Here is a 16,205-nt window from a genome sequence, read left to right as displayed (position 1 = left end):
TATTCCAATATCAGTTCTACTAGATTTGGAGTGGAGTCTTTAGGGTTTTTTATGTACAATATCATGTCATTTGCAAATAGTGACAGTTTAAGATCTTTTACCAATTTGGATTCCTTGTATTTCTTTGTTTTATCTAATTGCTGTGGCTAGGACATCCAGTACTATGTTGAATAACAGTGGGGAGAGTGGGCATCCCTGTCTTGTTCCCGATCTCAGAGGAAAAGCTTTCAGCCTTTCACTGTTCAGTATGATGTTGGCTGTGGGCTCATCATATATTGCCTTTATTATGTTGAGGTACTTGCCCTGTATACCCATTTTGTTGAGAGTTTTTATCATGAATGGATGTTGAATTTTGTCAAATGCTTTTTCAGCATCTATGGAGATGATCATGTGGTTTTTTACTTTCTTTTTGTTTATGTGGTGGATGATGTTGATGGATTTTCGAATGTTGTACCATCCTTGCATTCCTGTGATGAATCCCACTTGGACATGGTGTGTGATCCTTTTGATGTATTTTTGAATTCGGTTTGCTAATATTTTGTTGAGTATTTTTGCATCTACGTTCATCAGGGATATTGGTCTGTGATTTTCTTTTTTGGTGGGGTCTTTGCCTGGTTTTGGTATTAGGGTGATGTTGGCTTCATAGAATGAGTTTCGGAGTATTCCCTCCTCTTCTACTTTTTGAAAACTTTAAGGAGAATGGGTATTATGTCTTCTCTGTATGTCTGAAAAAATTCTGAGGTAAATCCATCTGGCCCCGGGGGTTTTGTTCTTGAGTAGTTTTTTGATTACCACTTCAATTTCTTTGCTCATAATTGGCTTGTTTAAATTTTGTGTTTCTTCCTTGATCAGTCTTGTAAGGTTGTATTTTTCTAGGAAGTTGTCCATTTCTTCTGGGTTTTCCAGCTTGTTAGCATATAGGTTTTCATAGTATTCTCTAATAATTCTTTGTATTTCTGTGGGGTCCATCGTGATGTTTTCTTTCTTGTTTCTGATTCTGTTGATGTGTGTTGATTCTCTTTTTCTCTTAATAAGTCTGGCTAGAGGCTTATCTATTTTGTTTATTTTCTCAACGAACCAGCCCTTGGTTTCATTGATTTTTTCTATTGTTTTTTTTCTTCTCAATTTTATTTATTTCTTCTCTGATCTTTATTATGTCCCTCCTTCTGCTGACTTTAGGCCTCATTTGTTCTTCTTTTTCCAATTTCGATAATTGTGATGTTAGACTATTCATTTGGGATTGTTCTTCCTTCTTTAAGTATGCCTGGATTGCTATATACTTTCTCCTCTTAAGACTGCTTTCACTGCGTCCCACAGAAGTTGGGGCTTTGTGTTGTTGTTGTCATTTGTTTCCATATATTCCTTGATTTCTATTTTAATTTGTTCATTGATCCATTGGTTATTTAGGAGCATGTTGTTAAGCCTCCATGTGTTTGTGAGCCTTTTTGTTTTCATTTCTAGTTTTATACCTTTGTGGTCTGAAATGTTGGTTGGTAGAATTTCAATCTTTTAGAATTTACTGAGGCTCTTTTTCTGGCCTAGTGTGTGATCTATTCTGGAAAATGTTCCATGTGCACTTGAGAAGAATGTATAACCTGTTGCTTTTGGACGCAGAGTTCTATAGATGTCTATTAGGTCCATCTGTTCTAGTGTGTTGTTCAGTGCCTCTGTGTCTTTACTTATTTTCTGTCCAGTGGATCTATCTTTTGGAGTGAGTGGCATGTTGAAGTCTCCTAAAATGAATGCATTGCATTCTATTTCCTCCTTTAATTCTGTTAGTATTTGTTTCACATATGTTGGTGCTCCTGTGTTGGGTGCATATATATTTATAATGGTTATATCCTCTTGTTGGATTGAACCCTTTATCATTATGTAATGTCCTTCTTTATCTCTTGTTACTTTCTTTGTTTTAAATTTTGTTTTTTCTGATACAAGCAGTGCAACACCTGCTTTTTTCTCTCTGTTGTTTGCATGAAATATCTTTTTCCATCCCTTAACTTTTAGTCTGTGTATGTGTTTGGGTTTGAGGTGAGTTTCTTCTAAGGAGCATATAGATGGGTCTTGCTTTTTTATCCATTCTATTACTCAGTGTCTTTTGATTGGTGCATTCAGTCCATTTACATTTAGGGTGATTATTGAAAGATATGTACTTATTGCCATTGCAGGCTTTAGATTGGTGGTTACCAAAGGTTCAAGGTTAGCTTCTTTAGTATCTTAGTGCCTAACTTAACTCGGTTATTGAGCTATTATAGATGTTGTCTGGTGATTCTTTATTTCTCTCCCTTCTTATTCCTCCTCCTCCATTATTTATATGTTGGGTGTTTTTATTTAGTGCTCTTTTTTGTTTCCTTTAACTGCTTTTGTGGGTAGTTGATTTTATATTTTGCCTTTAGTTACTATTTGGTTGGTCTGCTTTCTTTGCTGTGATTTTATTTTCTCTGGTGACATCTGTTTAGCCTTAGGAGTTCCCATCTAGAGTAATCCCTTTAAAATGCCGTGTAGAAGTGGTTTGTGGGAGGCACATTCACTCAACTTTTGCTTGTCTGGGAATTGTTTAATCCCTTCTTCATATTTAAATGATAGTCGTGCTGGATACAGTATTCTTGGTTCAAGGCCCTTCTGTTTCATTGCATTAAATATATCATGCCATTCTCTTCTGGCCTGTAAGGTTTCTGTTGAGAACTCTGATGATAGCCTGATGGGTTTTCCTTTGTAGGTGACCTTTTTCCTCTTTCTAGCTGCCTTTAAAACTCTGTGCTTGTCCTTGATCTTTGCCATTTTAATTATTATGTGTCTTGGTGTTGTCCTCTTTGGGTCCCTTCTGTTGGGAGTTCTCTGTACTTCCGTGGTCTGAGTGATTATTTCTTCCCCCAGTTTGGGGAAGTTTTCAGCAATTATTTCTTCAAATACATTTTCTTTCGCTTTTTCTCTCTCTTCTTCTTCTGGTACCCCTATAATGCAGACATTGTTCCTTTTAAATTGGTCACACAGTTCTCTTCATATTGTTTCATTCCTGGAGATCCTTTTATCTCTCTCTGTGTCAGCTTCTGTGCATTCGTGTTCTCTTGTTTCTATTCCATCAATGGCCTCTTGCATCTCTTCCATTCTGCTTATAAATCCTTCCATATATTGTTGTATTTCAGTATTCTCCCTCCCTACTTTGTCCGTTAGCTCTTATATTTTTCTCTGCAGCTCCACCAGCATGGTTATGACCTTTATTTTGAATTCTTTTTCAGGAAGATTGGTTAGGTCTATCTCTCCAAGCTCCTTCTCAGAGGTTGTCTCTGTCATTTTCATCTGGATCAAAGTCTTCTGCCTTTTCATGATGATAGAGGTAGTTGTGAGGAGCTGGTGCATGTGTTGGCTGGGAGAATGTCCCTTCTTGCTGATTTGTGGCCTTCCTCTTCTGTTAGAATGGCAACCCCTACCGGCTTGTGCTGGGCAGCTGCGTGTAGACAGGGTGTCTGATTCTTGCCTGGCCACTGTGAAAGAAGCTCTGCCCTGCTAATGTGGGTGTGGTCAGCTTCTGTTTGCTGCTCCACTATTGGCAGAGCTGTGCCAGAGGGGGAACGGGTGGGAGGCTTTTTATCACCATGAGGGGCCTCTATGCTGCACTGCCACCCAGGGGGTTAGAGGGCCCAGAGTTCCCCAGGATTCCCAGCTGCTGGGCTAAGTGTCCCGGGACGCTTCCATCCAGCTGTGGGGTCACTGTCCCTTTAAGCCTTTCAAAAAGTACTCGCTTTTCTTTGTCCCAGGGGCACCAGCTGCATGGACCCTCTGGCAGGTTTTACTGTCCCCTTTCCCTAGGATCCAGCACCCCACACACTGTGTGTTTGCACCGGTGCGGATGGCTACGGCTGGGTGTTTAGCAGTCCTGGGCTCCCTCTCCCTCCCCGCTCTGACTCCTCTCCTCCCGCTGGGAGCTGGGGTGAGCGGTGCTCAGGTCCTGCTGGGCCACAGCTTGTATCTTACCCCCTTCGCGAGGCACTGGGTTCTCGCAGGTGTGGATGTGGTCTGGCTGTTGTCCTGTATCTTCTGGTCTCTCTTTTAGGGATAGTTGTATTTGTTGTATTTTCAAAAATATATATGGTTTTGGGAGGAGATTTCCACTGTTCTACTCATGCCACCATCTTGGGTCCTCCTCCCAGGGTTTTCTATATATAATATCATGTCATCCGCACAAAGAGACAGTACTACTTGTTTTTTTTTCAATTTGAATGTATTTTACTTCTTTTTCTTGCCTAAATGCTGTGGCTAGGAATTCCAATGTATGTTTATAAAGGTGGTAAAAGCGGGCATCCTTGTCTTGTTACTGAACTTAGAGGAACAGCTTTCAGTTTTCACCACTGAGTGTGATGTTAGCTATCAGCTTGTCATATGTGGCCTTTATGAAGTTGAAGTATGTTCCCTCTGTACCCACTTTGTTGAGAGTATTTGTCATGAAAGGATATTGAATTTTGTCAAAAGCTTTTTCTGAAGTTTGAGATGATCATGATTTTGTTCTAATTGTTGTTAATGTGGTGTATCACACTGATTGATTTGCAGATACTGAACCATCCTTGCATCACTGGAATAAATCCCACTTGGTTATGGTGAATGATGCTTTTAATGTATTGTTGAATTTGGTTTGCTAATATTTTATTGCGCATTTTCATATCTATGTTCATCAGAGACATTAGCTTTAATTTTCTTTTTTCTTTTTTTTTGTAGCGTCTTTTTCTGATTTTGGTATCTGGGTAATGATGTATAAATCATTTGGAAGCTCTCCTTCCTCTTCCATTTTTTGCAGTAGTTTGAGAAGGGGAGATACTAAATATTCTTTGAATGTGTGGTAGAATTCATCTGTGAAGCTGTCTGGTGCTGAACTTTTTTGTTGGGAGTTTTAAAATTACTAATTCATAAATTTTATTCTTTGTAATCAGTCTATTCAGAGTTTCTATTTCTTTGTGGTTCAATCTTGGAGGGTTGAGTGTTTCTAGGAATTTATCCAATTCTCCAGATTATCCAATTTGTTGATATATAATTGTAGTCATCTTTTATGATTCTTTGTATTTCTGTGGTGTCAGCTGCAACTCTCATTTCTGATTTTATTTATTTGGGACCCCCTTTTTCTTTTTTCCTCTTGAGTCTGGCTAGAGGTTTATCAATTTTGTTTTCCTTTCAAAGAATCAGCTTTTAGTTTTATTGCTTTTTTCCAGGTTTTTTTTTTAGTCTCTGTTTTGTTTATTTCCTCTCTGATCTTTATTTACTTCCTTTTACTAACTTTGGGCTTTGCTTGTTCTTTTTTTAGGTCCTTATGCAAAAAGTTAGATTGTTTACTTGGGATTTTTCTTGTTTCATTAGGTAGCCCTCACTGCTATAAAATTCCCTTTAGAATTGCTTTTGCTACATCTCATAGATTTTGTAAATTGTGTTTCCATTCTCATTTGTCTCAAAGTTTTTTTATTTTCTCTTTGATTTCTTCATTGACCTATTGGTTGTTTAGTAAAATACTGTTTAGTCTCCACGTTTTTCTATTTTCTCTGGTTTCATTTCACTGTGGTCAAAAAAAATGGTTGATATGATTTCAGTCTTATCTATACTTTGTTGCCTACATCTGATCTATCCTGGAGAATGTTCCATGTGCCCTTGAGAAGAATATGTTCTATGTATATGTGTGTGTGTATTAAGTATGTTTGGTTTAATGTGTCATTCAAAGTCACTGTTTGCTTATTGATTTTCTATCTGGTTGATCTGTCCATTGATATAAGTGGGGTCACCTACTATTATTATATTAATTATTATTATTATATTAAAGTCCCCTACTATTATTATCTTACTGTCAATCTCTCTCTTTATGTCTGTTAATATTTGCTTTATATATTTAGGTGTTCCTATGTTGGGTACATAAGTATTTACCAATGTTATATCCTCTTCTGGATTCACCCCTTTATTATTATGTAATGCACTTGTCTTTTGTTGGTTTTTCCTTTAACCTCTATTTTGTCTGATATGAATATTGCTACACCAGCTTTCTTTTCATTTCTATTTGCATAGAATATCTTTTTCTATCCCTTCACTTTCAGCCTGTGCATGTCTTTAGGTTTGAAGTTTTGAAGTGAGTCTCTTGTAGGCAACATATAGGTGGACCTTGTTCCCCCCCCTTTTTTTATTTTGTTATCATTAATCTACAATTACATGAAGAACATTATGTTTACTAGGGTCCCTCCTTCACCAAGTCCCCCAACAAACCCCATTACAGTCACTGTCCATCAGCATAGTAAGATGTTGTAGAATCCCTACTTGTCTTCTCTGTGTTGCACAGCCCTCCCCATTCCTCCCCCCACATTATACATGCTAATCATAATACCCCCTTTCTTCTTCCCCACCCTTATCCCTCTCTTCCCTCCCATTGGACCTTGTTTTTTTGATCCATTTAGCCACCCTGTGTCCTTTTATTGGAGTATTTAGCCTTTTTATTCTTAACATAATTATTGGCAGTTGTGTACTTACTGCCATTTTGCTAGTTGTTTTCTGGTTGTTTTTGCCATTATTCTCTGTTCCTGTTTCCTTCTTTTGTTCTCTTTGACCTTGTGGTTTTGATGGGGTTTTTTAGTGTTATATTTGGGTTCCTTTCTCTTTATTTTTGTATATCTGTTGTAGTTTTTTTGGTTACCAGGAGGTTCATATATATTGACCTTTATATATAGCAGTCTGTTTTAAGCTGATAGTTATTTAAGTTCAGATGTATTCTAAAAGCACTACATTTTTACTCTGCACTCCAAGTTTTATTTCTGACATCTGATTTTTTGTTTTATTTTGTGTTTCCCTTAGCCCCTTATTATAATTTTAGTTGATTTTGTCATCAACCATCATATTAATTTTTTAAGTGGCTGATTTACTGCCTTTACTATATGTTTACCTTTTCTAGTGAAATTTTTTTCTTTCATATATTTTCTTATTTCTAGTTATTGCCTTTTCTTCTTCACTTGAAGAAGATGCTTTAACATTTCTTGTAAAGCACATTTAAGTGGTGATTAACTCCTTAAGTTTTTGCTTGTCTTGGACACTCTTTCTCTCTCCTTCAATTCTGAATCATAATTGCTGGGTAGAGTATACTTGGTTGTAGATTTTTATCCTTCCAGCACTTTAAATGTATCCTGCCATTCCCTTCTGGCCTGCTAAGTTTCTGCATAAAAATCAGCTGATTGTCTTATGGAGTCTCCATTGTATGTGACTATTTGTTTTTCTGTTGCTGCCTTTAGGATTTTCTCTTTAACTTTTGCCATTTAAGTAAAATATGTCTTAGTGTGGATCTTTTCGGTTTCATCTTGTTTGGGATTTGTATGAGCTTCCTAGACCTGGATGTCTGTTTTCTTGCTGAGGTTTGGGAAATTTTCAGCTATTACTCCTTTAAATAGGTTTTCTGCCCCTTTCTCTCTGGGATTCCTATGATGTGAATATTAGTACACTTGAGGTTGTCTCAGAGGTCCCTTAAACTTATTTTTTTTGGTCTTTTTTATTTTTGTCATTCTGATTTCCACTATTCTGTCTTCTAATCTTCCACTATTATTTTTTAAGTGGCTGATTTACTGCCTTTACTATATGTTTACCTTTTCTAGTGAGATTTTTTTCTTTCATATGTTTTCTTATTTCTAGTTATGGCCTTTTCTTTTTCAGTTGAAGAAGACGCTTTAAGATTTCTTGTAAAGCACATTTAAATGGTGATTAACTCCTTAAGTTTTTGCTTGTCTGGGACACTCTTTCTCTCTCCTTCAATTCTGAATCATAATTGAAGAATTGAAATCTTCTGTATCATCTGATCTGTTGTTGATTCTCTCTAGTTTATCTTTCATTATTTTATTCTTTGCTCTATTTGGTTCTTTCCTATGTTTGCACTTTCTTGAAGTTCCCACTGTGGCCCTGCATTCTCCCAAGTTTGGTGAGCATCTTTATGACCATTACTTTGATCTCTTTATCAGGTTAATTACTTATCTCTGTTTTATTTTCCTGGGGCTTTATCTTGTTCTTTTGTTTGAAATGTATTCTTCTGTCTCCTTATTTTTTTTGACTTTCTGTGTTTGTTTCTGTGAATTAGGTAAAACAGCTACCTCTTCCCATCTTGAAGGAGTGGCCTTGTGTAGGAGCATCCCCTATGTAGACTGCATGTGCCTGGCATCTATGGCTGGCCAGCTGTTGCTGGCCAGTGTTGCATGGGCCAGGGGGTCTGAGTGTGCTCTGTTCCAGGGTTGCCCTGATAGGATGGCTGGAACTCAAGAAGAAGTAGGCATTGGCCAGGAGTCCTTGAGGTGCTCTATGCCAGAGTTGTCCTGGTAGGACAGCTGAACCTGAAATGGGCACAGGCCAGAGATGTCCCAATAAATGTGGTGCCAGGGCAGTCCTGGCCAGATGACTGGGTTGGTGCAGTCCTGGAGAGGGGAGTCCCAGTGTGTACCATGTTGGGCCTGCCTTGGTGGGACAGCTGGAGCAGAGTGGGCTAGGGACTGGGGCTTGCTAGGGCATCCCGAGCAGGCCAGCTAGAGCAGCTGGACCCTGATCCTATCTGTGCTATCAAGGTGGAGGGTAAACATAAACAATGGTGCTCACTGGTGCCTCTGATCCCAGATACAGTCGTAGAACATTCCCCCACCATTTAGTCGATACCCTAGGGTTAATAAATAAATAAATGAATCTCTCTCACTTATAGCCTAGTTGCCCTTTTAATCCATTTTTTGCTGTGCCCCAGAGCGTGTTGTCTGCAGCAGGTCCCTCCGTGCTATCCCTCCCTATGGTAGGTCATCATGTAACGGGTGGGGTTCTTGTTATTACTGTGTCTCTGTCTCTCCTACCCTTCTCTATGCGGTCCTTCTATAATTTGTTGTGCAGAAGCTGTTCAATCAGCCCTCAGTTGTTCTTCAGGAGGAATCAGATATATAGAGGTGTAGATTTCATGTGTCTATGGGAAGGGATGAGTTCAGGGTCTTCCTATGCCACCATCTTGGACTGCCACTCTCATTAGTCTAGTCTATATTGCTTCTACTTCCTAAGTGCATCTTGTCATGAATTTTGGTGGAGTCATGGTCTACTGCTCCCTTAGGGAGCCTGAAAAGGACAGACACTTGCTTTGCCAGGCTCTTTTGTTGCTAGAGTACTTAAACAAAAGCTTTAATGTGACCCATTAGGCTCCCCATGACCTGAGCCCTACTTACCTTTGCCAATATCATCTTGTACTACAGCTTTGCCTCCTGCTTCCTGCTTCATCCACTCTGACATTCTGAAAAGCATCCTGACAGCCTCTTAGCTCCTAGTACATCACTACTTAACTGTAAGGTGATTATCTGAGAAAATGATGATTTAAGAGGTCCAATTTACTGAAAACCATAAGGTGAAAATTGGTATAAAAATTGAGTGAAGCATAAGAACAGGCAATGTTTAGCTCATTCCCCATTTCAATCAGGTTTTAAAACAGCTACTATCTTCCAGGTACAAGATGAGGCTTAGGCATCTATCCATAAATGAATAAAACCCCATCTTTGACTTGAAGTCACATAGTCTAACAGGAAGAAAGACTTGTGAGCAAATAAATACAATGCAATGTTAGGATGAAGGCACTCTTAAAGGTCAAGGTAAAGACTGCTGTGGTCTTTGCCCTAAGAGTCTTTGGGGTCAGCAGAGTAATGAGAGTATGTGCTCTGACTCCCCATTTCCTCAACCACATTTCTGGCTGGATGTTATATGCTCTCTGCATAAACACCTTCAGTGGTGCTGCTGTCACTCCAGAGGCAGCCAACTCATTCCACTTCTGGGCATCTCTGGTTATTAGCTAGTTCTTTATGTGCCTGATGTTGAGCAGTTAGATGGATTATTCCTCTCTTCACTTACCCATTGACTTTAATTCTTCTCTAAATTTAATAATACTGTTTCATCACAAGGTTAAAAAAATCTGGGAAAATGGAAAAGGTCCTCTCTAAAAGGGAAAATATAAAGATGAAGCTTCAGAAGTCCATGTTTATAACTGTTTTTTTCCTCAACATATTTTATTTCTCTTTTCCTTTCTGTTACAGAACCAGTAAAATGCACCGCTACCAAATATGGACATCACTGCTAGACTGGTTAAGACCTAACTCTGAGTTAGTCATTCAGTCAGCAAAACAAATTATTATCCATGAAAACTATGATGGATCCACATACCAAAATGACATAGCTTTGATTGAACTAAGAGCACGCACAAACCAAAGACGATGCTCACTGCCTCACTCCATCCCTGCCTGTGTGCCCTGGTCTCCATATCTATTTGGACCTAATGATAAATGTATCGTTTCTGGATGGGGTCGAGAAAAAGGTATATATTTTATAATTTGTTAATCAGAATCCAGGAGCTGAAAATGAATGGGAACACAAATACATAGGAGCTACCCTCCTAATGCTCAGAGAGAAACAGCATCAAATCCAGAGGAGTGAGCGTCTGGCCAGGGCTGGCTTCAAGTGTGTGGGACCTGTACAGTTGCCCAGCACCCCAGGCTCTGAAAAGATCCACAATTGGTGTTCTGCTCTGCTATCACCATCATGACAGTAATTTTTGCAGGGATCCCACCTGACATTTTAATTTTTCACTGGGCTTTTCAACTTATGTAGCCGGTCCTGATCCAGTTTCAAAGGACACCTACACTCTCTCTGTACTCCTGAAGCTTACATTGAGGGGTAACCATTCATCGAGAAAAAAATAGCGGCAGGGGAAATCTATAATAGACATTTTGGGTTTATTGGAGAGATATGGTTGGAGGATAAAATGGTTTTCAAAGTGATTGGCACAGTATCTGCTGAGTCAGTGACCTTACAACCCAGCTTTCTCCTTCCCTCCTGCTTCCTCTGTGCCCCACAGCCCCCATCTCACAGAGAGAGAGCATAAACACTTCATTCCTTGAGCTTCTAAGAAGACTTGAGCTGAACATTCATATGAATAAGAGATGTAGACATTTAGGTACAAATTATTAGGAAGACCTTCTTAATTGGAGGTTAGATTACAATTAAATTACATAATCCAACACATTATTTTTAATTATAATTTTTTGTAATTTATAATTTGCAGTTCTTTATAGATTACAATTAAATTACATAATCTAACACACTCTTTATAATTGCTCATTGAAAATTATAAAATAGGTATAAATTAACCATGATTTTTGCTATGTTTGAATACCCAAGACTTAACAAATACTAAATTTTATTAGTAGCCAATTCATCCAGAAGGCATTATTTTTTTATATTTGTTCTGTTTAAAAAAAACTTTTATTATGTATATTTACAAACATACAAAACAAAAACAAACAAAAAAATATAATAACCTACTTATTAATCACCCAGTTGCCTCAGTTATCAACATTTTACCATTCTTGTTTTAGCTTCCTGGATCAAATTCAATCTCAATCTCAATAGGATAATTAGGAAGGTTTATTTATAAAGGGATTAATAATAAAAATATGGGTGGGAGGTTTGGGAATCCACAAGGACTATGCAGGAACCCAGGACTAACAAACCAGAACTCAGTCTGTCCTAGATGTAAAGGTGTAAGTGGAAGGAGAAGTTGCCAGAAGGAGAAAGAACCTCAGGTAAAGCAGCCTGCCTTGAGAGAAGCAATGACCTTGGGCCAAAAGTTACAGCCAGCCCCAATCTTGCTATCCCCTCTCCTTACCCTTCCTCCCTTCTGCTGGGGTCCTCAGTTGGAAACTAGAGGCTAAGGGATTCCTACTGGGGCTTTCCCTCCAGGACAGGCCCTTAGGGCAGCTGAGGGCAGAGGCAGGGCATTGAACAGTAGAGAATGGATCTGAAGGACAATCAAGAACTATTCAACATATTCCTCCCATACACACATTTATTTTTTCCTGGTGTATAGTAAATTGAGTCCCACATATGTAATTTCACCCATAAGATAAGGACTTAAAAACAAAAAGAAAACACCACTCATACCCAACAAAATAAAGTGATTCCATAATATCATTCAATAACCAGCTATTTAATATTCCTCAATTATTTACAAAATATTTTTATAATCAGATTATTTCCAAACAAAGTTTGCACATTGTATTTGATGCTCTTTTTCTTAAATCTCTTTTAATCTAGAACAATTGCCCTTCCTTTCATTTAAAATGTATTTGTTAAAGAAACTGGGTCATTCTTATTTTAGAATCTCCACACCTTGAATTTGGCTGATCATATTTGATGTGGCATTTAGCATGTTCTTCTATTCCATGTATCTTCTATTAAGTGACAGATATGGTCTTAAGCATTGGTTTATTTATTAAACAAGTATGGTTCAACACCTTTATTGAGCCCTTACTTTAAATGCAAGATAGTAATGCTAAAGTGCTAGGATTTCACTGATCAAAAATATGGATCCAGTCAACAAACAAGGGGTACAGAAGCTACCAGGTTAAAAGACAAAGGCCAGCTCTCAAGGGACTTACAGAGTACATAGGAGCCATCATACATGAATGCCACCATTAGATAGCAGAATGTGACTAGTGCCTCAAGAAGTATAGAAACAGGAGTTCATGGTAGGGAGCAATTTCCTGAGTCATTAAAAATTGCTCACACAGTACAGGAGCTCCCAGTTTTCAAAGGTTTTCTTCTGAGTTAGGGGATATAATAAATTTCTAATTTTTCAAAGTTCTTTTTTTGAAGAAAAATGGTAGTTTATAGATTGAGAAAGTAAGTTATTTGCCATAAGATGTTTAGTGTATAATTGAATTACTGAGTTCATGGATTAAGCGAGTACTTAAATATTTATTAAGCAGCTACTTCATGCTAGCACAAGGCTGGGTGCTGGTGCAGTGGATGAGCAAGACCTAGCCGCTGCCCTCCTTGAGCATGAGGATTGCTGCAAGCTGGGAAAGAGGAAGGAGGTGATATGGACCAAAGATTCGCTCCTTATGCCTGAGACATCTCGCCTGCATTCTTAGGTTTTTCTCCACTTCCTAGACTGTCCCTCAGTAACAGTACCTGACCCTTTCTCTTTCCTTGGACCAAAAATGTTGAAGTTCCAAGTTTCTAACTTAAATGGGAAGGAAATCCTAAATCCTGTTTCAGTCACTTTCAAATCACTTAGGAGATGGAGTTCATCACAGATAGGCAAAAACACATACACACTGAAAAGTTCATATGTAGTTTCTTCATTTTAACTTCTTAGATTAAAAGAGTTGTTTTTGCTTTAACAACCACTTTCAAGGAAATAAAGGACTGTAAAAAATTAGATGCTATTTATGTGAGAAAACCCTGATCACTGACTCCTACCTAGTTTCCCTACTGGACTCAGCAATCACCAGGGAAGGAGTTTATCTCATTCATCTCAGAGTATCCAGCTCTTTACTAAGTAAGTAGGATTTCAGACCTATATTCAATAATGCCCTTGCCTACTTTAGAAAGACAATTATAGAAACTGAGGATATTTGCACTAAATGGTTAAAAATGTGAATTATCCTCAAAGTTTATATATGTATTAAAGAATATGTATATTCTTATATATTCCTAATGATTTCCTAAATTATGAGAGTATGTATTTTTTTAGATTTCTTATTTGTGATTTCTAAATGTCTACCTGTTCTCTCATTTTGTTTAGATAACCAAAAAGTCTATTCACTTAAATGGGGTGAAGTTCACCTAATAGACAACTGCTCTAGGTTTTACCCAGGTCGCTACTTTGAAAAAGAAATGGAATGTGCAGGTAAGCACTGAGTGGTTTCTCTGAGATATATACAGTTGACCTTTGAATAACATGGGTTTAAACTACGCAGATTCACTTACAGGCATATTTCTTCAATAAATACTGTTTAGTACTACTATAAATGTATTTTCTCTTATAATTTTCTGAATAACAGTTTCCTTTCTCTAGCTTATGTTATTGTAATAATACAGTATATAATACATATAACATACAAAATATGTTAATCAACTGTTTATGTTATCTGTAAGGTCAGTAGGCTATTAGTTAAGTGTTGGGGGGAGTCAAAAGTTATACTCAGATTTTTTATTACTTGGGGGATCAGAACCCCTAACCCCCATGTTATTCAAGAGTCAACTGTACCTACCAAACATCTCTCCTCTCCACCAGATCATCCTGCTTGCTCTGGGCCCTGACGCTTTGCATTTGGCCTTTTAGCTGTTGCATCATTCCCCTCAGTTCAAGTTCCCTCATTTTAATGCTAAGAGTAAAAATTGTCCTTAAGCTATCATATAGCAATATAGCAAGATAGCTAAGAGCACAGACTCTGGAACCAGACTGCCTGGGTATCTATCCCAGTTTTTACCGATTATTCTGTATGTGACCTTGAGCCAGTTTCCTCATCTACAAAACTGGGGGTCTTAATAGATGAGGAAACTAAGGTGCAGAGCAGTCTTACCCAAAGTCTTAGGACAAGAAATCATATATCCAGGATCAAAACCCAAACTTCTAAATAAAAATTCAAATGATGTCATTTCAAATGCATCCAGTTGGAACTAAAGTCTCCTTTTTTGGAAACATCATTGCACTTCTTATGATTCCTACCACATCTCCTTTAATAGCATAGTGATGACAGAGTCCCTACCCAACACAGCTAGAGCAGTTCCTGCTTCTAGTGGTGACCCAGAGGCCAGGTACCAGCCAGGACAGTGCATGCATGTAGGATGCCTTTTTGAAATGTTTATAGTGTATTACAAAAAAGGCAGTTGTTGACATCCTCTAATGGGATATAGTGATTTAAAAATCTTGGGAAGTCATATAAGTGAGAAGAAAGTAAACAGACCATTTTCTGTATGCTCCCATCTTAAAATGGAGTTTAGGATCACAAAGGACAAAAGGGGAGAATAGCACAAAATCTACTAAGTGGCAATATCACAGTAAGAGGATAATCTCTGAAGTCTGACTAAGTTCAAGTCCAGGCTCTGCCAGGGCCTGTAAGGGAAGACACGTGTTATTTCCTGTTAGGAGATTGTTAGAAAGCCGAAGTCGCTAAGCACATTGGTGGGAGAGGCAGGGAGTCGGCCTGGGAGCCTTGACCACGGAGGCACACATGTGCTTTTCCTTTATCTTTCTCAGGTACAGTTGATGGTTCCATCGATGCCTGTAAAGGAGACTCTGGAGGCCCTTTAGTCTGTATGGATGTCAACAATGTGACCTATGTTTGGGGTGTTGTCAGTTGGGGTGAAAACTGTGGAAAACCGGAGTTCCCAGGTGTCTATACAAAAGTGGCCAATTATTTTGACTGGATCAGCCATCATGTGGGAAGGTCTCTTATTTCTCAGCACAATGTATAAAATTGTGATTGCTCTCTTCTTTCTATTCTTTTAAGAATTCCATTTTAATCGAAATACTGCATAATTAGCACTTCTGTAGGGAAAGAAAATAAAGCAAATTTTATTGGACATTTTTAAATCTCTATAAAGTTTATTCCATATTGGAATTTTGCTGAATAATTCTCAAATATTTTAGTCAGGCACATATATTTTATTTGTTAGAAAATGTGATTAAATTATCCTTTCATACAGGAGTGGTGTATTGACTTAACTGAAAGTCTAGCTAGATGAATGGCACTGGAGTCACATACACCTATATTCAAATCCCAACTCTACCACCTGCTAATTCCTTGGACTCAAGCAATTTATTATCTTCTTGGTGTTCCATTTTCCACCTTTAAAATGGAAACTGGAATTATGAAAAAATGAAACTACACACTGAAGTAAATCGTTAGGCATAGTACTTGTCACAGTGAATAACTGACCTCACAACTCTTGGTCTATTTCTCTGCTTCCATAAGTATTAAAAGGTCTCAAAAATTTGTCTTTAGTTCCTCATTTCACAAGTTCTCCTTGAGCCTTTCCTTAAACCTCTTCACAAATACAACACCACCACTAACCTTCTTGGTGTCAAACTGCACAGTCACTTAACCGTTCTCATTGCCTCCTGCTCCCTGCTGCAGTGGACACTACCAATGTCTCAGAGTATCCCTCTCTGCCTGGCCTGCTGCCACCCTGGCTGCTGGCCTCAGACTCCTTGCCAGCCTCTCTGTGTGCTCCGTGGTGATCTCATTTAGATTCAGCTTTATAGCCCACCCACAGTCCAATGACTCACAAATCCTTATCTCCATCCCTGGCCCTCCTAGAACCCTGGACCAGTATATCTCACTGAGCATTGAACATCTCCATCTGGGCATCCAATAGCATTTCAAAAAGAGATGGCCAACCCATCTTTA

The 16,205-nt window shown here is 38.3% G+C and overlaps 1 protein-coding gene across 3 annotated transcripts in view; it reads left to right on the top strand.

The window, feature by feature from the left end:
- The window catches only part of CFI (complement factor I), an 80,587-nt gene extending 65,209 nt beyond the window's left edge, over window positions 1-15,378 (top strand). For all 3 annotated transcript variants that reach the window (XM_057502525.1, XM_036920881.2, XM_036920879.2), the window contains 3 exons: window positions 10,044-10,321; window positions 13,595-13,699; window positions 15,053-15,378. In XM_057502525.1, the coding sequence (XP_057358508.1) occupies window positions 10,044-10,321; window positions 13,595-13,699; window positions 15,053-15,270 (601 nt within the window). In that variant the 3' untranslated portion in view covers window positions 15,271-15,378. The remainder of the gene's footprint in view (window positions 1-10,043; window positions 10,322-13,594; window positions 13,700-15,052) is intronic.
- The last annotated feature ends 827 nt before the right edge of the window (window positions 15,379-16,205 follow it).

Source organism: Manis pentadactyla, chromosome 5 (assembly GCF_030020395.1).
Source record: "Manis pentadactyla isolate mManPen7 chromosome 5, mManPen7.hap1, whole genome shotgun sequence".
NCBI classification, from domain to species: domain Eukaryota; kingdom Metazoa; phylum Chordata; class Mammalia; order Pholidota; family Manidae; genus Manis; species Manis pentadactyla.
Note: the sequence above shows the minus strand (reverse complement) of the source record. Positions and strands in the feature narration are given on the sequence as shown.